Raw genomic sequence first — 23,754 nt, 5'->3', positions numbered from 1 at the left:
GAAGACTGACCCGAAACAACAAGCAAGTTATGATTCACTGACAAACAAGGCCAGGGCAACTTCACCACTTGTCAGGGATGAAATGCTCTAAACTTGTTCAGTGGTAGGTAGTTTTATATCTGGAGGATGGATTGTTGGGGAGTTTTGCCTGCGATAGCCGTCGCTTGTCTCGTAGGTAAGGTCATATCTTTAAGTTTTACTCTACGAAAAAGAACTACAGTAATCCTATAACGTTAATGCATTTCAGAAGCTAAAACAGTTAAAAGTCCTTGTTGTATTGGAATGTTATAAGGATATATGTGGTAACACGAAATAACCTACCAGATAAATTCACCACTGAGTGTCATATAGATAGATACAGTAGAAGTCCCGATATCTGCAATTAAGCATTTCAGCGATTCAGCAGCCTAATTTAGACAATCATTGTATCCTTCACAAATGTAATAGGCTACAGGAAATTACAATACAATGTAGTCTTCCATTTTAACCAAGGCTTATGTCTAAAAGTTTGAGGGAGAAATGTGCCTACCCAGAGACTGGACCTTGGAAATCATATGACCCAATTTCAGAATAACTGCATTTCTTGAAGAGGATGGCTCTTATTCAACAAAGCAGTTAAGCACATGGCTAATGTGATTACTACCACAATATGGGCTCTGTGTTGCTGCACATGTTCCCCCCTTTCACTCAGAGTGTTAACTGAAATACTTAAGTTTGTGGTGAACGATTCAGGATGTCCAGAATGAAGAAGTGCCCCTCCTGTATTATAGGAGGGAGTGTTATTTAATAATGTGTGTCAGGCTTCCTGTAGCTACTGTGTTAATCAGAAGGATCTAGATAGCATGCTCCAGATGCAAGAGAGAGAGATTTGCATGACCTCTTTAGTGGATCAGCTGATGGCTATATAGTCAAATTAATAATTTGGTTATACATTTAGACCTGTGTGGCAAATTAAATGGTTGCGTTTCCAGTTTTTCGTCCACCCATGGTTAAATGTCACTCTCTCTCTCCCAGGCATGGTGGTGAGCCAGACCACACTCGCTCCTGCTGTGATGAACACCACAGTCAGTGAGAATGTGACCGATGTGACCACGACCCCTGTGATCGTAAGCACCACGTCACCAGGCTGCTCTGCCCTCAACACCTCCACCTGCGAGCCCTGTGTGCCTGGATCTCACTACGACAACGGTGAGTCTGGACGTCCTGCTGCCACTGATACATTATGACCTGAATCTCTGTCATCTTGTCCCACTGTGTGTAGCATACAATCACTCTCTGACTCAATCACAGACACAGTTGTATCCTGATAGGTTTTAGGATCTAGTTGATAGTCATTCTCCTATACTGTGTAGATACTAGTCCCTGATGAGGGAAAAGTTGAAGTTGCTTCTTTTAGTGACAGAAATGTAAGAATGGACAATAAAATTTAAGATAGAAGTTGAAAAATGTTTCTTCTGGTCTTCCACAGTGGGGTTGTTATAGTTTGGCCTAATTAATTTGTGTTTATTTTGGTATCGTTTTTCATTTTAAGGTTTGGTAGTCTTCCTTTAGTTTTTGTAGTTTATTTTATTTAGCTTTGTTTGTTTTACAAATGTTTAGTCTTAGTTAGTTTCAGTTCTAGATCTTTTGGTATTGGTGGTATTTTGGTATCATGATAGAAGTTCAGAACAAGTAGGCTTATTTTTGTGTGTATGTCTGCAACAGATGGTGTGTAATACAAACAATAAATCTTCTTCTTCTTCTTCTTCTTCTTCTTCTTCTTCTTCTTCTTCTTCTTCTTCTTCTTCTTCTTCTTCTTCTTCTTCTTCTTAAAAAAAAGTATACTGTCCAAAACACTGTTTACTGTCCAGTAAATAATAGCCCAACATTTTCAAACCAAAATTCATTTGATTCACTCTTTTACAAATAGATAAGACTTTGACTGTAATGTAGTTCACTGTGTTAACCTGCTCCTCAGACACACTGCTGTGCTCGTGCTGTGCCGAGCCGGGACTCTGTCTGTTCTCTGGAGCCTGTCTGCTGTGTTCCAGAGGATTCTTCCAGCCGCTGGCCGGCCAGCAGCAGTGTCGGCCCTGCAGCCAGGGCTTCTACACTAAGTGAGATCACCAGTTCCACCAGCGCACCCCCAACATCAAGAAGTGCAAGGATTTCTTTTGCCTCAAATGTAATTTAGTTCTACTAATTTACTAATCCAGTTCACTGATCGTCTGTTTCTTATGTATTTCACAGTTTCACTGGAAGTCCTGTGTGTCAGTCCTGCCCTCTGGGATCCTTCAGCAATGATACTGCGGCAGAAAACTGCAAAAGCTGCTCCGCGGGTTGGTTTATTATATATACTGTATATATATATATATATATATATATATATATATATATATATATATATATATATATATATATATATATATATCAGTATATCAGTATTCATGCAGACAACAGCAGCAGTAGACAAAACATTTGTAGTATTCTTATAGACAAACAAAATGTAGCCTTGATTTATTTATTATTACTCAACTATATTAAAGACAGTTCCTCCATGTGTATTTTTTTCTATCATACTGAGCAAAGACTAGCATAGAGTATGCTGTACTATTGGCAAAGGTATTGTTAAATTCTATCTCTGCATTGTCCCAGCAGTGTCTCAGGTACAAATATCCCCTAGCTGCCTATCTAACCTTTTATAACAAACTGCTCAAATCAATTATTCACTAATCATACATGTAGGCCTTCTCCAGTAAAAAAAAAAAGTGTGAACTTGCAAATGAACTACAATAATGACAGTTGGTGCCACATTCACATATCTCACAAAAATGATAGAGACAAAAACATGTCATGCTCATTTAGGGTCATTTGATTATTATTATTTTTGGTAAAAAGACACTTTGGAGTGCATGAGAGGAAAACAGGCCAGAAGCGTTGAGATACATTATGTTGTTTTCAGGTTTCTTTTCATCGCAGCAGAATTCCACCTCATGTCATCCGTGTGCACAAGGAACTTTCTGCAAGTAAGTTGTCCTTCATCATCACCCTGTCTCTGTCTCTGTTGATGTTTGTACGGGGATCCAGAGAAAGGGTAAATTGTGTAGAGAGGAGGTAGCACACTCGTAGCCACGATGCAAAAATATGGTATTTATTGTTAAAACATTAACGTTTCGACCATGCGGTCTTCATCAGGATATGCACATCCTGACGAAGACCGCTTGGTCGAAACTATGTTTTATAACAATAAATACCATATTTTTGCATTGTGGTTGGAGTATGCGACCTCCTCTGTCCACGATTGTACGGTGATCCAGAAATCTGGGAACTTTCATAACAATCTCTGTGTTTGCTCAGCCCCTTGTCTAAAGATCTAACATCACATGCTCGCATCTCATGCTTCTGTTTGCCTACTAACACTCATAGTGGGCCAGCTGCACAGTCACTGCTTTTATTTACAGGGAGTATCCATGAACATTTCAGTGGCATCCATGAACAACAGATTACAGAACTAGAGAACTCTAAATGTGCTGGGGGAAAAACATTTTCTTGGGTCACGTGAATTAAAATCTTGGCCTCTGTTGGTGCGCAGGGGTTGTAGTAGTCATAACCCACCGTGCCTCCAACTTGAAGTCTGACCTGCCTGCTTCTTGGACATTTAAGACCTGATTAAATCCTGGAGTCACTAATGATTCCCTGTGACACCGGTTAAGTCAAAAGCAGGCAAAATCCAATACTATTCAAGCAATGTCAGTGAAAGTTGATTTGAGTTTCTCCTGTTAACAAGCCCAAAGCCCAAATTCGCTATAATGCCAAAAATATACACGAGCAGCTGGCTGCCTGCCACTGATGACGTCATTTGTCGTCAGGGTTGTGAATCAGTCAGCCTTCTGGTGTCACTTGAACAATTACGATGTTCAGTGATGTCATCAGTGAGTTAAGTGATGTCACTCGAGTGTTTAGTGAGCTTCCTTCCGAGTTTTGAGGATTGTCAGTCAGCTTTCTTCCTTCCTTCAAGCCAGCAGCCAGCTGCCTGGTCAGGCTTCTGAGTGATGTCACTCGAGCAATTGTCATTGAGCATTTAGTCAGTTTCCTTCCGACCTTTGAGGATTGTCAGTCAGCTTCCTTCCTTCCTTCAGACATAGCCAGATGTAGGCTGGTAGCCAGCTGTCTGGCAAAAAGAATGTTTGGGATGTTTCGGTCCAATCTGCGTGCTGATTTGGTCACCAAAGTTCTGGTCCGATTTGCATGCCGATTTGGTCACCTATGTTGGTTCATTGATGATGTCACAATGCCTATGACATCATCGGTGCCTATGACATCATCTCTGCCCACTCACTGATGACATCACAATGATGTCACAATGTCTATGACATCATCAGTAATGTTGAGTGTAACCAAAAACCACAATTGCTCGAGCATCATGAGGTCACTGATGTCATAATCCCTATGACATCATCAGTGCCTATGACATCATCAGTGATGAAGATGATTTTGGAGATTCAGCAAGACTCATGACACTGTTGGTAGCTCCCAATATTTTTCTGATTTATTTTACATTAAAATTACAATGTTTCAAACCCTCACAGGCTCTTCGTCAGGTCAGGTTTGCCATAAGATGATTTTGGTCAATAGATCTCACTGATGACATCACTGATGATGTCATAGACATTGTGACATCATCAGTGATGTCATCATCACAATGCTAGTGCTGAGCTGGTGCTGAGGCATAATGCATTAGCGCTGGGCTGCTAGGTTCCGACCTAGTTTCTGCCTGAAAGAAGTGATGTCCTAGTGAACTCTAGCATGATTTGTTTGAAGTGAAAATATAATACAGGCAATATCCCGGCATTTAAGTGGCCTGTTGGGCTACTTTTCACTGAGAATGTTCCTTATTGTCCTTAAATGTGTTCTGTGTTCATCGTGCATATTTTGGAAATATGATATATTGATGTAATAGTGCAACAGCCTCAATAATTTTGATAATTTTTGAAGTACAGTTTGTATTTTTTTTTTCAGATCCACTCCCCCATTTTCTCCCCAATTGTACTTGGCCAATTTTACTACCCCTGCTGCCCCGGTCGCTTCTCCACCCTCTGCCGATCTGGGGAGAGCCATAGACTAGCACCATGCTTCCTCCAACACATGCGCAGTTGCCAGCCGCTTCTTTTCACCTGACAGCGCTGAGTTTCACCGGCAGGACGTAGCACGTTCCCTTCCGCCCTGCCCAGGCGCCCCGACCAACCAGAGGAGGCGCTAGTGCAGCGACCAGGACACATACCCCCAATCCGGCTTCCCACCCGCAGACACAGCCAATCGTGCCAGTATGGACGCACGACCAAGCCGGAGGTAACACGGGGGCGTGAACCTGCGACCCTCGTGTTGGTAGGCAGGGAATCTGCCGCTACACTACCCAGATGCCCTTGTTTTCATTTTTTGCCAATGCCACTGTATATATTGTACATGGAAAGTGACAATCAAAATCATGACATTCTGTTTGTCAAAGCTGCCGATTGAGGTTCAGAATTCCAAAGGCCAAAGCGACAAACCTAGAGCATGTTTGCTCATCTATTTGTTATCACTGTGAAACAAACTGCAACAATTTGAAACCAAACCCGCCTTTACCACAGCTGAGAAAATGCCCTGAAGTGGCGGTAGTTATGACATCCATAGTAATTTCTCCATTTCCAGTCATGCACAAGTGTTTGTATCTCTGACAGCTCCTCCAGCTGTGCCCAGTGTCAGATCTGTCCCGGAGGCACAGAGTCTCTCCAGGCTGCTGCTAAAGAGTGCACACCGTGTCGGCCAGGTAACTGACATCAGGTTAACTACACAACTTTAAGGAAGTATCCTCACAAATTCAGTAGCTGCAGCTTTTTCCAGCTTAGTAATTGTTTTTCATGAATGCTGCAGTCCATGGTAATAGAAAAGAGCATGCATGGATGATGCATCCATCCAGATGATTTTTGGTTTTGGACAGGCATGCACAAGGCTCCCCGCCAGAGTATGTGTCAAATCTGCAGCAGTGGCTCCTTCCAGATCCGCTGGGGCCAGGAGAGATGTGATGTCTGTCCTGAGAATCACTACTGTCCTGTGAGTATCTGTCCTGAGAATCACTACTGTCCTGTGAGTTGTCTGTCCTGAGAATCACTACTGTCCTGTGAGTGTCTGTCCTGAGAATCACTACTGTCCTGTGTCTGTCCTGAGAATCACTACTGTCCTGTGAGTGTGTTGTCTGTCCTGAGAATCACTACTGTTCTGTGAGTGTGATGTCCTGAGAATCACTACTGTTCTGTGAGTGTCTGTCCTGAGAATCACTACTGTCCTGTGAGTATGATGCCTGTCCTGAAAGCTACTGTCCTGTGAGTGTGTTGTCTGTCCTGAGAATCACTACTGTTCTGTGAGTGTGATGTCCTGAGAATCACTACTGTTCTGTGAGTGTGATGTCCTGAGAATCACTACTGTCCTGTGAGTGTGTTGTCTGTCCTGAGAATCACTACTGTCCTGTGAGTGTCTGTCCTGAGAATCACTACTGTCCTGTGAGTGTGTTGTCTGTCCTGAGAATCACTACTGTCCTGTGAGTGTGTTGTCTGTCCTGAGAATCACTACTGTCCTGTGAGTGAGTGTCTGTCCTGAGAATCACTACTGTCTTGTGAGTGTGATGTCTGTCCTGGGAATCACTACTGTGAGTGCTGTCCACCCTTCCAGCAGATCACAGTTTTAATGATGTGCTTTGTAAGTTTGGTAACAGAGGATTTCCTCCCTTCAGAGTCCCGATGTGAACCCCATCCAGTGTCCCAGTGACGCCTTCTGTCCAGAGGGCAGCACAGCACCAGGCTACTGCATGGAGACCTTCTTCCGCAAAGCAGGGGACACTTGTGAACTTGCTCCTGTTACTATTGCCTTGTTAGTCATTGGAGGAGGGGGTAAGTAACAAGGATGAAAGAAGTGTGCAAATCCTTAATCTGGTATGTTTTCCACTCTTAAGTTCTTTTAAAATCAAAGTATTAGATAGATATCCCCAGAGTTTCCCCCCAGTGTAATGCAAACCCGGTGTTGCATCAGGGAACTTTTTGTATGTATAATTTTTTGTATCATTTGTATTACCGTATGTATCTTTTTTGTGAGCCTAATTTTGCCTATGGAAGCTGTGTCATAGCTTTTTAAAAATTTCATTTCCACGATCCCATCCATGATTCTGTTATCACAGAAACTATACAGCCCTCCCTACCTTAATGCTGCCAACAGTCTGTCGCTGGCACTTGGCCGGCAGCTGTCCCTGTCAAAAGATACTTGCTACAGCCCACAGGTTGGGAATCGCTTATTCCCAAAGTGGGGTACTGGCAGTTACGTTGGGGGTACAGCAAAAACAAGCAAAAAACTGTAGTACCCTCTGGAGGTAGAGGGGGTACACAGCAGGAGGTTGAATGTTTGAGGGTGTACAGGACTTTAGAAGGTTTGAGAACTACTGAAGTACATGGCCAGTGTCATTTTCAGCTATTTCAGAGCTTGTTCAGAGCTCCTATTAACTTAATACTGTACTGTATATTGAAGTTAAAGGCATTGGATTTCCAGTTAAGCTTGTTCCAACTGATTCCCATTAAAGATGGCTAGCTTGCAGCTACAGTGATCCAGATTTTTATGATGCATGTGTAACGGCGTTGTGTAGGTGGTACTGGCAGAAACCCATGTTAAGGGCTTGTCCAGGGGTGGATACGAACCGCCGACCTTCGGCTTGGGAGTCCGACATGTTAACCGCAACGCCAAGAGAGCTAGCTCCCTTGGCAGAGCTGATTAACATGCCTTTATACTGGGGAGTGAGTTTAACCAATCCACTCACTACCACTCAGGACTCACAAGGCATCCGCGCTGATTCACCTCGGTTACACATGCAAAAACATTTTCTTCAAAGTAAGTAGTAACTGTGGCTGTTAGATGTACAGTAGTTATGGTTCAAAACTGCCTTTGGATGACAATATGTCTGCCCACTTTCTGTACAGTTTATTGTCTTGGATGTGCTTAGCATCCTTCCTCTAGGCTTTGCTCCCCAGCGCAGCACACTGCGTCCTTGCCTTCAAAACAACGGATAAATACCAAAATTGTCTCATCGCTCAAGAAAATAAGTTTATTTTTCAACCCTGAATAAGCATTAGTGAGTGAAAAATGATATACAAAATATTGTTTGTGTGTACAAGTGAGTTGTTTATTCATAAATACATAAAGGCAAATTAATTGTGTTGTATCCAAACCTCAGACTTGAATAGACGGAATAAACTGGTCTATTCAGCAGGCATAACACGGAAAAAAAGTCCTAATGTCGAAATATATTCAATTGGATGTGTTTATTTGCAATTACCTTCTTCATTCCAAACTTAAAGTGACCGTATAATGCATGTATCTGCATTTCATATTTGAAATAAAAATTGTTCAGGTAATTTACCGGTAATACATTTCCATCTATCTATCAAAGGTTTAATTCGCTTGGAAACACTCCATTCCAAAGGGTTCAGAATGATGAATGAGGATCTGCAGTAATCTTATTTTACACGGTCAAGGTCACATTTGTAATGTCATAACTGGGAGCAGCAGTCTGTGTCCACCCAGACGACTAGGAAGACCTTTCATACTTTTAGTCACAAACCCATTCTGTATTTTACAAGATTTAAGTACAAATTTGATGTTTAAATAATAACCTAAAGTAGTGTAAAGTTTTATATTTCAAATACACAGTGTTGTAAGAACCCCTTATTTTGTTTTATTATAAAACATGGTAATGCAGGGTGGTGCATTGTTGCACACTGGAAATATTTTAAGATTTGATTATCGTGTTTGTGCCTTTGTACTCTGACCACATCATGCACAAAAAAGGATGCATTATGCATTAAAAAAACATAATGAAGATAAACAAGAATCATCCTCATCATTCCCACAATGTTTTCTGGTGTTTTCCTCTCTCTTCCAGTGGTCTTGCTCTTCATCATTTTGCTGGTACTGCGTCGACGGAGAGATCCCGACGGAGAGCTGTCTGCCGCTCGAGCCCCATTATTACGCAAAGAGCGGCCTCAGGGTCGATACTATGGGATTCCCTGTGATGCAGAGCCTGTGTATGCTGGCTGGTGAGCCGAAGGATCATCCTCCTCAACTTAGTTTTCATAAGTGCCAGGAAGAGCAAAACCACTGAAGTCATTTTTTGCAGACTCTATGTGCCTCACTGTAGACAAAAGGACTGATAGAGAAAGACTTACTCTAAAATCCTATTTTAATACATGGTGCCTCCTGACTACTGATAATCCACCATCTCTATTATGTGGTACATTTGAATATATTATCCACAAGCAGAAGTTCACTCTTTTGTGTTTTGTTGTTGACTGACACTGTTACAGTTGTTCTATCTTTAGGAAACGACATTATGACATTCCTTTTGTAAACTAGGTTATGGATGAGGAGAGGTACACTGGGATGTTGCAAAAGTGATGTGTGGACACCTCTCTCTTGCGAAAAGCACTTTTTTTTACTGATGCAGTTGATTTACTTTGCACTGATATGTTGGTAGATTGGTGCGCGCCTCTATTAAGCTTTGTAGAGTAGTTCCTTTGTTATAGAGAGTTGTGAACTGTGGTTCGTTGGTGCCTTAGGGTTTTTATGCATTTGATTGATTAAGGTACAGCATTGTCTATAGTTTTGTTGATAACTGTTTAATGTTTTTCACCTGTCTTATTTAAAAAGATTATATTTGTATGTTATACAGGAAAACAAATAAAAATGATCAACTCGGGTCTGACCTCTAACTGCTTTATATAATTTCAATAGCCTACAGACTACAATTCAATTTCAAATGGGTTTTAAACTCAATTTCAAAGATTACAAATGTAAACCTGATACACAGGACATAGCAATGCTTACATTTTCTTTGTCAAAGTACTAAGACAGTCTAAATGCAACAGTAATTATGCATAGGGAGATGAAAAAAATAGTGGAAATTTAACTTGGATGTCAAGTTTGTAAATGTGTATTTGTATCACTTGTAACTAGGAATGCACTTTTTTTTTTTTTTTTTTTTTTTTATCTCTATGAGCATTTGTCTTAATTAAGACCAGGAGGGATTAAGTAAATTTAATTATTCTTGGCAGAGGCAAGTGAGGTAAGTAGCTAGGTGGCGGTAATGCACTATAAACTGTTTGCCAACCGCCATAAAACTCAAATGAAGAAGATCGTGTATTGATTATTGTCCTAACGGCGTTCCGTAGTACAGTGTCATACGCGAACCGACATGGCGGCCGCCTTGGCAAGGAAGGTGCCCGGTGTGTATAACTTGATATTTGTATATTTTCGCCCTCTTTTTCGCTTCATAGACGTTCAATATTTTATCCATGTTGGCAGTTGTGAAATGATAGTAAAGTGGTCAAATTATGAACCGTGCGTGTGGCTGTCTTTATCTCGCTATGCTAAAGCGACCTAGCGTAGTTAGCTAATCCTCCAGCCATGATATTAACAACTATGATTCGAACTCGGCATTATTATGCTAGCATGTGTTAAAGGTGCCTTAAACTGTGCCTTGTGACTCATTTGCTAACACAGAGCCGTATCTTGACGCGAGGTGAACTGTTTTCCTGGTGTTGTCGCTGTGTCACAGGGCTGCTGAGGCCGCTGCTGCTCCCCAGAGCACCGAAGATCTGTCAGTTATCCATCAGTCGCCTCCCGCTCCAGAGAGCCGCTGCTGCCCCGGGATGGGCCTGTCTGTCTGCTAACATGCGCACTGGACCCACACCACAACACGGCATCCTGCAACGGTAAAGGCCAGGAGGGAAATGGAATGAACCTAATGTGTTTCCCATGTTAGATGTTATATGTTGACACCCTAGTGTCTTGGTTAAGGGTAAGAAAAAGGTCTCATTGGGGTTAGGGATAAAAATGGCAGGGTTCCCACACTTCCTGGAAAACAGTTAACCAATTTTCCAGTCATAGAAAGTTCAAAACACATGGAAAATCTTGTCCTGGAAAATGATTTCAACATTCTCATATTTTCCTTGAGCTCAGAATGAACTACTAGGCTCAGAGCTCCTCAAAACAACTAACATTGCAATTTTTTTTAACCTTTATTTATACAGGGGGAGTAGAGAGCAATGCTCTCTTTGTTAGGAGTATCCTGTTCACGCATACGCACAGGCACATGGAAGCTACCCAGTACAACCACAGTCTGATCTGCTGGCCACTTAGCCCCATAATGTTCCGCTGTTCTCCATTCCTCTGACTGCGACCCTGAATCAGCGTCACACATCGTCTCATAGTAGCCGAATTTAGGTGAGGAGAAGCGTCCCAGTGCCAACAAGAACCTTGGGAGTTTGAGTATTTCATGACATGTTTTGCTTCCCAGGTGCGCTGGATTTGATCACGGTGCCGCTGTATCCATGTGCCTGCAATGTTGTTCGCTCGCTGTGTGCAAGCGGTGCACGATGATAGTAAGATCAAACACACCCTGCTGTAATTTCGGGCAACAGGCTGTGGAAAGACTGCTTTTGAACGGTTGTTTCACGCAAGAATATCATTTTAACACCCTCGGCTATACTAATGGCTTCCGTGAGGAGATTATTATATCTTGAGATCTGTGATCTCCCGTCGGAGACGGGTAGGAAAGCGTTTTAACCACTTGAGTCCAATTTCCTTATGGGACGATGTGTGACGCTGATTCAGAGTGGATCACAGAGGAACAGAAAACAGCGGAACATTATGGGGCTACCGGCCACTGAGCAGGTCCACTGGAGCTTTTGAAATGGCTAAGTTATGTTCAGGATCATATTTACATACAAATGGTTGTTTATCAACCAGAGTATTTTGAAGAGGCTCCTCTCTTATGTTGTGGAAACGCTGAAAATGCACCCTGAAGTAACATCACATGATATGCAGGTTGGATGACAAACTCAGAATAATATAAATGACATTATCCTTCAAATGTAAATATTAGGAACGACTGGCTTGAATCCATGATAGTTTTTATTAGGTTTACACAAGAACACATCCCATCTTAAAAGTATAAATTCCATCACCTAACATGTACCTGCATGTATCTGCAGGTGTGTTTGCATTATTCTGTGATCAATTTGTCATAATTTATAAGCATGTAAGAGATGATTTCATAGATACCGTAAGTTATAGCGATAGACGCACGTCTTTTAAATCAGACTTCCACAGAGAGGAACATATTCTATGGCGCAATCCCTGTCTGTCATTCCAGCTAGATCATCACTGGAAATGTCCTGGAAAATGATCTCTAGAAAAGAGTGGGGACCCTGAATGGGATTAGGATTAAGATCAAGTCAGGGTTGAGTACCATATTCTGTAGAGATGCAGCAAAAAGTCGAGTTGAATGTCACTTTATTCAACATCTACTTTTTGTCCCTGATGTATTCAGTATTGACAGTGGACTATCCGAATAAAGTGCTATGTGTAATCATCACTAATACACTATCACTATAACAAATATTTTTGCCTTAATTTACTTTTCTCATTTGTTGTGTTGCAGGGTGTCAGCTCTTATTCCCAGTCTGATACAGCAGCCCAGCAGAAATCTGACCTACTACAGTATCAAGAAAGGCAAGAGGAAGACAGTGAAATCTGTGCCAGAACGGTTCATGAGGCTCCACTGTGGCCTCTGGGTCAGACGCAAGGTACCAGGTTTTTACTGTTATAGATAACTGGGAATGCCAAAATGACACATTAAGTGCAGTATATCCATGTTGAGAGGTTGTTGTTGAAAAGCTATATTCCAGTGGTTCTCACATTTTTTCACATGAAGGACCCCTAAACTGACAAAAATTAGACCATGGACTCCCATTTGATAGGATTTTGTCCCACGGTCCCCAATATGATAATAAGATTGATTCTTTTAGATATTTTATTACAGAAAGTATATAAAACCCATGACCAAAATAGTCATTGTGTTACTTATGAATTGAATTATAGCTAAAATAAATTACCTCCTTTTGGCTGGAGACCCCCTGGAACCCCCTCAAGGACCCCTAGGGGTCCCCGGACCCCCATTTGAGAACCACTGCCTATTCCACAAAGCAGCGATCTGACTGTAACATCTTTGTGTCTGTGAACAGGCTGGATACAAGAAGAAGCTGTGGAAGAAGATGCCTGCCAGACGGAAGCGGCTGAGGGAGCATGTGTTTTGTAACAAAACGCAGTGCAAGCTTTTGGATAAAATGACAACTTCCTTCTGGAAAAGGAGGAACTGGTACCTTGACGATCCGTACCAGAAGTACCATGATCGGGTCAACCTCAAACTTTAATTACTCATTAATGTATGGTATTTTGTTGTCGTTAGAATAAAGTAAAGTCTTGTCTCTGGAATGATTTTGCTCTGTCTCCTTATGCTGAGCTTATATTCTTGGTAATTTTATATGTAGATATCACAGGTTGTTGCTTTGTCTGTTCAGTGCACCAATTTCTTTTTAACGTGTGTCATGCTTTTAGCTGCTCTTAAACAAGATTGAAACACACAAGCCATGTCAAAGTTTTGCTTCATATTTAATGGCTGTATTTCAATTCACCAACAGAAGTAATTAACTGAATGTAAAGATAAATTGATAGCCATAAACCATCATGTAATCACATCACTCCTTTAGTCTTATAATTCACATTAAGTTGAAGATTTATGTATTTGGAGATTCTGGCCTGCCAGAACAGAAAATGTCAGCATAAATTAGTAAATGGCATTTCTTCATCAATTAAGTCAAAGTGGTTAGTTTATCAGTAAATAAGACTTTTTCCTCATACAGATGAATGGCCAACCGAAAGAGTCAATATAGCATTTTCTGCTCTTTCAGCAAAGCACTTGAAAATGACTGACAAATGAATTCAGTGTTTATCAGCAAGGCATCTGAAGAGGCCAAGGACAGCTTCACATAAATCACTTCAAAAACATCATGCAATGATGAGTTTATCAATCTAGATACACGTATACAAATCTGCTAGTTAGCAACAACATATTTGTTGTATTCTTCTCAGTTTGTATGTTTTTCTAATAGAAGGAAATCACTTCCATCACAAACACTGAAACCACTAATGCTGCAACACAGATTTCAGATCTTCATCACAAGCCAGAATTTTCTGTTTCATATTTGACCATTTACCCATGAGGACATTTCATGTGCATAACAAGTGTATCTACAACATCAGGGTGAATGACGTGTAAACAACAATTGTACCTGAGAAGCTTTTGTTTCAAACTTCAAGCCAATCATAGTCAGTGACATTTTTGACGCTCAAATTCCAACCATCAATAACCACAGTGATACATTGTGTAAAAAATGTTAACCAAGATTCAGGCTCAGTGAATAAACTACAGGACGAAAAGACAAGTGCATACCCTCATGTTACTGACAAAACACTTCCCCAACCTTAACAGCCCAGATGTAAGATTGTAAACCTGCAAACCAATATGTTTACTACTAACATATTCATAAAAAACACACAGGAGAAGCAAGTAGAAGGTAAGAACCTATAGTTGCTCAGTTAACAGCAGTAGATTACACAGTGATTTCAAATGTGAAAAAAGAATTATGTGTTTATATATCTACTTCAATGAATGAGCCTGCTTCTGTGTGCTGCTTCAACTGAAAGTGATGTATTCCAAATACATTGGCCTTAGATTGCACAAGCAGCACAAATCTTTTCCATAACGTCATATAAATGACACTAGATGTGCTGTGAAACTATATATAACCGGACAGTAGATTGTCAAAACAGTCTGCTCCACTGAGAAAACTTTTGGTGGTATTAATAGTAACTTATTTGTTTTGTGTGATAAAAATGGTATTACCTATCATTACACAAGTAATTATGTCATTACCACAGAAGAAATAAACAATAATGAGCTTAAATCATTGGTGATCATATTCAGCTAGAACTTTGTGATGATTAACTATAACTTTTGGCCATTTCTGAGTATTGAGGGCAGTAATTGTAATTCTAAACATAGTGCAAAAAGTAAAAAAGAAAAGAAAAAAGAACATAGCTCGTTATTAGTTACTAATATGGCCACCTGTGGAGATATCGTATATTTTGATGTTTCTCCTCTCTTTCGTTAAGGCTTTTATGCAGAGGTAAACAACAGACTATGCCACTGCTATCTGTGGTTATCCATGACTAAAAAGGAAGCATTATCAGAATACGTTCCGGGGTCATTACGGAACTGATTTCGTAATACCTTGTTGTGTTAATTCATCAGTGCAGATTGCATCGCTCAGACAAGCCAAAGAGAGTAGGGGTTAGAAAACAGCCATGCCTTTCCTTTTGATCCTCCTTGGCTTGTAACACATTCTCAAACGGTCACACATGGTGTCACTCACAATGCCAGCTGTAATGTTCAGTGACAATACATTCTGTTTAATCAACTGGGGGACTAACGACTGGGAAGACATACATGCACTTATCTCCCCAAACCTGATATAAAAACAATCAAATCAAAATGATAAACACAAACTGTACATAAATACAAAACATATTCAAAATGTCTGTTAGCATGGAACCCATTCACTCTTGTGTCCTACCTCAGTGTCATAAACCTCATTTTTCTTGCCATGAGCCACAAGCTATACTAAATATAGAGGGGTCATAAGTCACTTTGGTTCTACCTTATTCCAAAGCAAGGCTGATTTAAACATGTAGCTTTTGGCCATAGAGTATTTTTATCTATCTTCTTTTCCTTGCAGCGAAAGGCAGCTGAAGTAGTCTTGAGGACACAGTTTCACATGGCTTCATTGTGTGAAGAGATGGCACTCCTGGATCTTGTGAGAGGCCTTAAGACTCTAGGAGGAGGCTGTACAGAGGAGCGATGGAGGGAGATAAAAGGGGAAAGGGAGATGGAGTTTAGTCAGCTAATAGCCATCATTAATGTGGAGGAAATCACACACTCACTGTTTAAACTGTCGCCCATCAACATGCCCAACAAATGTACGTTTAGATTTGGAAATTTATGAATGAAAATCTTGGCAGAGAACACAGTCCTGGAAATTAATTTCTGGTTATCCCAGGGACTGTGTTCTGATGTAATAGTCCCCTAATTTGAATTAGGCCCCAAAAGTAAAGGTCACATCCAGGGTAGCAAATTTACTTTTTTAAATGAGGGCTATTTTTGCCCCTGTGAAATACCGTTAACAGCCCCCGTCACCCCAATTCCAAGGGCAATTCTAGATTTTTTTAGGGGCATTTTGCCCCGAGCCCTGCTAATTTCCTACCCTGGTCAGATCACTCGTGAATTACAATGGAAAGCAATCTGTGTCTATTTATCCACCTCGCTGTCATTTTGTATGTTTGGCCTTTTCTCATTCCTCATTTCCAAACATGTGAGCCACTGCAATCACACACGATGGGCCCAAACCAAATCGCACATTCATTTCGCACTACATTTCCATTCCACTAGAACCAATGCATGATTCAGCCTCATCAGTGTAGAGATCCTATTAGCAGGCAGGTGAGAAAACTCTCCTCAGCGATAAGGGTCTTATTCCATGAACGATGATTCATTTAGATACACAGCAGTAAAAAACATTAGTGAATCAGTGAGTTAATCGCCACTCTCAAGGGGCAGTTAGCACCAGGCAGCAGCTGAGAAGCCATGTCTATAAGGCAGTACCTCAGGAGCCTTCCTCTTACTCAGCCTGAGCTGCGGCGAGCTCGATGCTCTCAGCACCGCTCCCCTCACCTCCTCAAGTTGCTCTGGAGGTGGAGAAGGAGTGGATGGCGGAGAAGGAGTGGCGGGTGGAGAGGACTGGGGTGTCAGTGAAAGGGGTGTGGGCTCAGAAGGCAAGAGAGTCTGGGACAGCAACAGGTCCAAACCCAACACCTCATATTCAGTTATGTCAAAATCCTGCCCTGCACCGTAGAGAAGGACGGTGGGAGGAGTGAACAACAGGCTTGCAGACAGAAATGCTGTCTCTGGTCTACTAAACTGGAAGCAGCAGATATTTTACTGTAATTGTCGATTTGAAAACTGACATTAGTCTGTGGTGCTTATGAAAGTTCTTATCATTAAGGCTTATTCATTGCACAGAGACTGAGTAGGGATTTCAGGCAGTGTTGCCAGATACAGCTGATAGTTTCCAGCCCAAAGACTGTTCAAAAACCGCCAAAACACACACAAAACCGCCCAAGCATATGCAGATCTATGGAACTAAGTGACTGTAAACCCGCCCGAGCCCATTTCCCCCCCTGCACAATGCAATCCAAACCAGCACATTGGGCGGGAAACCACCCAATCTGGCAACACTGATTTCAGGTTAGCCTGAAACAAGGCAACATCCCAGCCACAGACAAATGAGCCTAACAAGCCTATATGTCTATACTTTGGTCCTCTGTTCTTTTGTACTTTCAGTGTGTCTACTCAAGTCTATTTCCATCTCATGTATAATAATAATGATAGCAGAAACCCAAAAACATTTGACAAAAACATTTGAAAATGGCCTTAGTATTACTGTATTCTTTAGTGACTGAGAATTGAGAAATCATTAATCAACAGTATGTGGAGTATTTACAGATATTTCTACCAAAGATTTTTTTTTTAATAAAATGTAAAATAGCTGTCATATCAACAATTAGTGCAGATGTGATTCAGTTTTCAAAACTTGATGCAAAGCATGTGAGATTTCCTAGCTTTAAGTGCCTAGACTAATATTTGAACTGCAAAGGCATAATCTCAGAACTGAAACAATAATTTCATGACAACACAGTAAAACAAACGATAACTATTTCCTCTTGGAATGAAACCGTGGAAAATGACACAAGCTACATCATGTGTATTTTTGACAGGAGGGTTGTGCGGGGCACGACCTGTTCCAAACAGGAAGGCTGATCTGAGGTTAGGGGCGACTCAGGAAAGCAAAGGCACTTGACATTATCTGCAGGCTTAAACAAACTTGGAGAGGAAGACAATAATGTGTATGTGTATGATAATGTGCATTACACAGACGGGATGGGTGCTGTTACTGCAGTGTGGACCTGCGATGTTGATGCTCAGGCATTGTCGCTAATAGGTTAATGCACGATGAGGTGTCCATTTCCATGATCAGAAATGAATGTATGACGTGGAGGCGTGAACCGTCTGAGGCAAAGCCGAGGACGGTTGCTTCCGCAAAGTACATTAATTTCTGATAATGGACACCTCAAAGTGCATTAACCCGCTTATACCATGGTCACTTGCCAAAGAAACAAAACAAGACCATTAATTTATATTTTCATGCATTTTGCAATCAAAATCTAGTTTTCATAACCTTGGATATGAGTTGAGGACCGGCGAGACAAAATAGTCCCCTCGGCTGCTCAAGATTATCATTGGATAAAATGGCCGCTTAGTGCATGCACCTGGCAGAATTTCTATCTAGACCATAAAGTAACTAATAATTTGGCCAATTGTATGTAACATACAAAATAAAGCAAACGGCAAGGTCTAAGAATGCAACGCCATTAGGGATGTCACAATATATCGTCCCACGATATATCGCGATATCAAAACGTGACGATATGTATCATTGAGATGAAATCTCATATCGCGAGAAAAAGAAGCTGAACATGGTGGCACTGATCTGCATCTGATTGCATGCTCGCTCTCCTTTTCATTGCTTTGTTTGAACAGACGAGGGACGTTACAGACACGGAGGATGAAAATGGTGAAATTACTCAAATTAGCGTGGAGGATGCCCCCTCAACTTACAAGTCGATCGCAAAGAAATATTGTGAAAATATCGTATCGTTATCGTGAACCCAATATCGCGTATCGTATCGTGAACTGAGTGTATCGTGACACCCCTAAACGCCATGTAACTGGCTCGTTAAACTCGCATTCCAGGGAATTACGTTAACGTCTGTGGGTCTTATAAGACATAAGTGGCGCGTGCCAGCTCGGAGGAGACTGAAAACCATCTGAAGCTTTCTATGTTGGAGTCCAGGTATGTTTTGTACAAGAAAGTCTCAGTGTGTTGCTGTTAACTGCCCATTTCATTGCTTTCTTTTTGTTGATCTCATCTTTTTCCTCTTCGACTTGATTTGTATCAGTGATACAGGCAGCGCGCCTTCTTGCAAAGTGCCTGGCTGGCTTCCTGCAAAGTTGTAAACAGAGCTGGTTTGACAGTTGACAGCTGAGGCTTATGTCAGCTGACAACATCAGATCTCCGAAAACAGATTTCTAAATAGCCGTTATTTTGATAAACTGAGCACACAGGGGTAATCTAAATAGTTACTTTGACCGACTATTCTTTTTCCTAAACTTATAAAAGTGCCATATTAACCCTTAACGGTGGTATAGAGCTCAAATGGATCTGTCGAGACCATGGCGCATTGATATGAATGGTGAACAGACCATTTGCCTGGAACTACTTAGCTAGGTGTACATTATCACAAAATAATGGACACCCTGCAGCCAATCAGAATTGAGTATTAACCCAGACCATGGTATAAGCTTGGTGAACCATCAGTATGTTACCGCTTTTTATAAATGTGCCATAATTCTTCTCAGGACTTTAATACAGCTTTGTGACACTATGCACTTACACACTGATCTCTATAGCGGTGTTTACTTTACTTTACTTTAATTTTACTTTCTGAGTGCTGGTACAGTCTTCTCACCCTTGCTGTAGCTCTCTGACTTGCTGCGCATCATGGGGCGGCCCCGGTGCTGTGCTGCTGCAGGCTGCGTGTTGGCAGAACTGGGGCTGGACGGGTCAGACTGGTAGGAAGACAGATCCTGCATGCTGAAACTCCTCAGTCTGTCTGATAGCACGCCTTGGCTCTAGAATGGGAAACACCAGTTATTCACTTTAGTGTCAGTCAGAGAGTCAGAGAGAGCAACATGTAGGACATGGATGGTGATTAGATCAGGAAGGAGGTAGAAATAGATTCATTCTTAGCTTGATTGTGTGAAAAATATAAATGTGCTGGTGTTGGATCCTGCTCATGGAGACGAGCAGCTCTATTCAAAAACAGGCCTTCTTTACTATGTGAATGGCAAAAAAAACACCCTAACCCCTCCAGGTCAGTACCAATCAAATACTCAGAGTCAGCAGTACCTTTGTTGCAGCCATGACGGCAGCTGTGGCTGCCACATTGAGCCCTTTCCTTCCCAAATCCACCAGGGTGTCATAGCTTTTGTCCTTGGCTTGGCAAAGATATTCATCAATGTCCTGGACAAAAAATAAACAAATAAATAATAATATAATATCTGATGGACTTCAAGGAGAGGCAAACTCGATACTCTTAGTTTAAGTGTGTTTATAACTTTCACATCTGAAAATCCAGACATTCATATGCTATACTGCTTTATCTTTCAACTGATTCTGTGTTTGCTGAACTCCAGTGGACTATCTGACGCATTTCCTGACCCAAATATAAAGGAAAAAGGAAAGGAGACGTGGGGAATACTAGACCCTTCCTTTCTCCTGTCCAGCCTAAACATCTTTAACAAGGAGAAACTTGGCGCAAAGGGAACCGCGGAGGTATTGCAAGTTGGCCGCTAAATCATTAGACTGTTTTTTTTTTTTTACATTAAACAAATATAAAAAACCCTTGCTGATGGACAGCTCCTTGAAAACTGTAACACTGTAAATGCAACATGTTTCAGATGCTGTGTTAGTGACTGTGGAAAATAACAAAGTGCTCTGAGAATGCATTATTTATTTGTCCTCCATATTTTTTATGGGGTTGGAGGTGGGCCGTGAAAATCCCTCCCGGGCCTAACAACTTATTTTCAGCTTACAGCTTATTTATTACATGTAAAACTGATGTTCAAACTCACACAACACACTTACAGCCTAGGTTACTATTTTCACCAGAGGAAAAGGAAGATGAGATAGAGGAAAGGGCTCTATTTTCACCTTCTCTTTTGAGGAAAGCGTGGGATGAACAAACTTCCTATATAGCACACTGGAGCCTTTTGTGTAAGGAGACAGCAGCCACACCACAAAGGCTATCTTCAGCTCATAGTAGAAAGGAACCCTGTAGTGGAGACACACAATGATGGACATTACTGAAGAAAACCTTCATGGCAGATCACATGCATTTTCCAACAAGGAACTACTATCACTTACTGTACAACCTAATTATATAATGGGGAGGGGGGGGGGGTCACTTACCAACAAAGAAGCATATCTGTAAATACTTCCACTGTGGTGAACATGGCAAATATTATCCAGTACATCATCCATTTCACCTGAAAATGGACAGTGAACGATTATTACACCTTGTACAATCAGATCTACTATAGAGTAAAGGTTGTGTCCTTATCAGTTAATCAGTGTAAATGAACCAATACTTACATATTCTTTCACGTCTTTTGACTTCACAGCTTTATAGGATGAGTATGCAGGATATAGTGTGCCAAACACAAGTCTAGAAGACAAAGAAAAATGTATCAACCCCATGAACAAAAGCATGCACAACAGAGTCTGAAACCTATTTCAAAACATAAATTAATAGATTTAGGCATAATAGGCCTATATACCCTGGTAAGTTAGTTCAAAATGTAAGTAAATATAGCCTATTATAGTCTATGCATGCATTATCTTGGATAAGCATGCTGGGATACATTTAAAATGTATTCCATGTCAAATGCTCGCATTCGCAGCTCGACCACTGCGCGGCCTTGCCCACAGCTCAGCTGCTGTGTGGCCAATGAGACCAGCATCACTGATGATGTCAGATTTATGACATCACTGATGATGTCACAGTTGGATTTCATCAGTGGGATTCATGAGGGATTTATGACATCACTGATGATGTCACAGTGGGATTTATGACATCACAGTGGGACAATCACAGTGAAACAGAGAAACAGACAGAGCCCTAGCTCCCATTTATATACTGACGACATATAGACAGAGAGAGAGATAGACAGGACAGACAGACTCAGTATTGGACATAATTTGTGGCTAAAGGATCCAAGCTTTTTAATACATGTGGTTTTTAGATGTCAATACATAGAATTGTTCCTATACATACAGTAGGTTCTCTGAGATGTAGTCTACATGATGGGAATGGAGATCAGGTCAGAAAGCCCGACAGGTCAACCCAACAACATGACGCATCAGAAAATGTACAACAACCTCTAAAAACCATCAAATCAAAGCATGCGTAAAGTCAAACTTTTACACACAGCAGCAGGGCTGATTGGATGACAGATTTGGCACACTGAATTTCGTTGTACAAGTTACAATGACAATAAAGGTAGGCCTATTCTAGTCTTCTATTCTGAACCAGTTTTTACTTGTCCAGAGCTAAAATTATCCCACATTATGTAATATGTTTTCATTCACTTATTTTATCTATTCTAGAATTTTCTATTCCTGTGCAGACACCTGTGCTGCTGACTAGACCTTCTTGAAGTGCCACAGCAAGGCAACAGCTGAGTGTGACCTGATCAAATTACTGACCTACATAATGTTGCACCATGGCTGGCCTGGCCTGCAGATAACTGTGACATTATAGTTTAGAGACACAAGGACACATAGTTAATATCAGGTCTAGGTGAAGCAAATCTCCCTGTTCGAGACTGGACATCCCAAATGATAGCGCAAGCATGTAAAGGTGGATGTCGCAGCGAATTCCAATCTATGTAACAGGATATTTGCAATCTAAATTTAATTGGCTCACTATTTTGAGGTTTGGCTCTGCTATTGGTCTACTCCACACCGACTGTAACGGCGCTGACTCATATTTTGTGCTGGTAAAAATGGTCAACAGTCATACATGGGATCCTATTGTTTCATTTTTGGGTAAATTCTTAATTCTATTGGCAATACGCACAAGTCTTAGGATCTTCATGAGTAGCACTTGCATTGTAACCTGAGAAGGCTGACCCATCCCTTTTGAAATCAACACAAAATAGCTACACTCACAGCCGCTCTGGGAGTGGGATTTGCGGTTTCTGCCAGTAAAGGACGCCGTTTATGTCTAACATTGCCTAGCTGTCTCACATCATCCCTCTTTATGAGTAATATACATAATCTGGCCGAATCACGTCACCGCTTTTGTCTAGAATGAAAAAGGCATTTGGTAAACACATTTGTACTGACAGCCTACTGGTTCACTGGCAGGGTTCCTGCCAGTGCATTTAGAAATACTGTAGGCCAGCTACTGCTGAAATGGCAAAGCACCATCCTGTTGAAATTGGACTGCTTTTCAGTACAAATGACAGAGCAGCTCGCCCCCCTCACCCTCTCCCAATTCACGGCTGATTCTGCTGAGAAATAAGACCTACATCGGGGATGTTATAGCGACCTGCTCGTACACCTGGTCAGTGAGCGGCCCATAAAACGCGCAATAGCCTGGAAACGCTATTTTGCCATTCCTTTACTAGTATATCACAGATTAAAAAATAATAATACTTACACCACAATTCTAGAGATAATCCAGGAGACCATTGCGCTGAGAAGGCGACAGGACGCGCTGTCTGCGGGGAGGAGTTTCTTCCAGATGACAGGCGCGTCGGACAGCAACGTGATGCGGGATAAACAGTGAGAAAGCCTCATCCATAGATGGCAGCAGTTGCCTTGCATGGAAAACAGTGCGCTTCCAAAGACGTGCATATGCCACATGCAGTTTGGCTAAAATTGTGACTCCCTGGCCTGGCTTGCATCAGATTTACTTTTTGTTATGGGTTTATACATAAATAGAAGGCAATGGAAGAAATAGTCCGGAGCGAACAGTTAAAACTGCAGTAGAAAGTAAAAACAAACATAAACGGAATGTTAACCTTAACCATAGCAACATAACAGAGTAGAACCA

General features: G+C 41.3%; 3 protein-coding genes across 4 annotated transcripts; 2 read left to right on the top strand and 1 right to left on the bottom strand.

The window, feature by feature from the left end:
- The first annotated feature begins 28 nt into the window (after nucleotides 1-28).
- LOC310773928 (uncharacterized protein) lies at nucleotides 29-9,668 on the top strand. The gene is made up of 9 exons (XM_083633935.1): nucleotides 29-175; nucleotides 1,015-1,188; nucleotides 1,958-2,096; nucleotides 2,230-2,318; nucleotides 2,942-3,005; nucleotides 5,700-5,788; nucleotides 5,960-6,072; nucleotides 6,749-6,905; nucleotides 8,942-9,668. Exons 1-9 carry the CDS (start codon nucleotides 127-129, stop codon nucleotides 9,097-9,099), a joined length of 1,032 nt encoding a protein of 343 aa, XP_083490061.1. The 5' UTR covers nucleotides 29-126; the 3' UTR covers nucleotides 9,100-9,668.
- Nucleotides 9,669-10,242: 574 nt separating this feature from the next.
- Nucleotides 10,243-13,326, top strand: mrpl35 (mitochondrial ribosomal protein L35). Its single transcript, XM_083634113.1, has 4 exons — nucleotides 10,243-10,280; nucleotides 10,613-10,769; nucleotides 12,500-12,644; nucleotides 13,083-13,326. The coding sequence occupies exons 1-4, from the start codon at nucleotides 10,250-10,252 to the stop codon at nucleotides 13,269-13,271; spliced, it is 522 nt and encodes a 173-aa protein (XP_083490239.1). The 5' UTR covers nucleotides 10,243-10,249; the 3' UTR covers nucleotides 13,272-13,326.
- A 2,394-nt stretch (nucleotides 13,327-15,720) lies between these two features.
- reep1 (receptor accessory protein 1) lies at nucleotides 15,721-23,398 on the bottom strand (the record flags this gene model as incomplete). 2 transcript variants are annotated; one of them, XM_083633560.1, is made up of 8 exons in its annotated part: nucleotides 23,359-23,398; nucleotides 21,288-21,360; nucleotides 21,105-21,181; nucleotides 20,847-20,967; nucleotides 20,043-20,156; nucleotides 19,603-19,765; nucleotides 16,619-16,857; nucleotides 15,731-15,802 (listed from the first exon to the last, which is right to left on the bottom strand). In XM_083633560.1, the coding sequence occupies exons 1-8, from the start codon at nucleotides 23,388-23,390 to the stop codon at nucleotides 15,731-15,733; spliced, it is 891 nt and encodes a 296-aa protein (XP_083489686.1). In that variant the 5' UTR covers nucleotides 23,391-23,398. The 2 variants fall into 2 exon arrangements, with proteins under 2 accessions (XP_083489687.1, XP_083489686.1); XM_083633561.1 differs by lacking the exon at nucleotides 16,619-16,857 and having other exon boundaries at nucleotides 15,721-15,802.
- Between the last annotated feature and the right edge of the window lie 356 nt (nucleotides 23,399-23,754).

Source organism: Poromitra crassiceps, assembly GCF_964638095.1.
Source record: "Poromitra crassiceps genome assembly, chromosome: 3".
Taxonomy (NCBI): Eukaryota; Metazoa; Chordata; class Actinopteri; order Beryciformes; family Melamphaidae; genus Poromitra; species Poromitra crassiceps.
This window is presented reverse-complemented; position numbering and strand designations above follow the sequence as displayed.

What these genes read in the sequence shown, in the direction of transcription:
- LOC310773928 (XM_083633935.1), top strand. Translation starts at nt 127, where the DNA reads ATGGATTGTTGGGGAGTTTTGCCTGCGATAGCCGTCGCTTGTCTCGTA. An exon ending in CTGCAAAAGCTGCTCCGCGG is followed by an intron (nt 2,319 to 2,941) that starts GTTGGTTTATTA and finishes TGTTGTTTTCAG; the next exon opens with GTTTCTTTTCATCGCAGCAG. An exon ending in GCACAAGGAACTTTCTGCAA is followed by an intron (nt 3,006 to 5,699) that starts GTAAGTTGTCCT and finishes TATCTCTGACAG; the next exon opens with CTCCTCCAGCTGTGCCCAGT.
- mrpl35 (XM_083634113.1), top strand. Translation starts at nt 10,250, where the DNA reads ATGGCGGCCGCCTTGGCAAGGAAGGTGCCCG. An exon ending in CTTGGCAAGGAAGGTGCCCG is followed by an intron (nt 10,281 to 10,612) that starts GTGTGTATAACT and finishes GCTGTGTCACAG; the next exon opens with GGCTGCTGAGGCCGCTGCTG. An exon ending in CAACACGGCATCCTGCAACG is followed by an intron (nt 10,770 to 12,499) that starts GTAAAGGCCAGG and finishes GTTGTGTTGCAG; the next exon opens with GGTGTCAGCTCTTATTCCCA.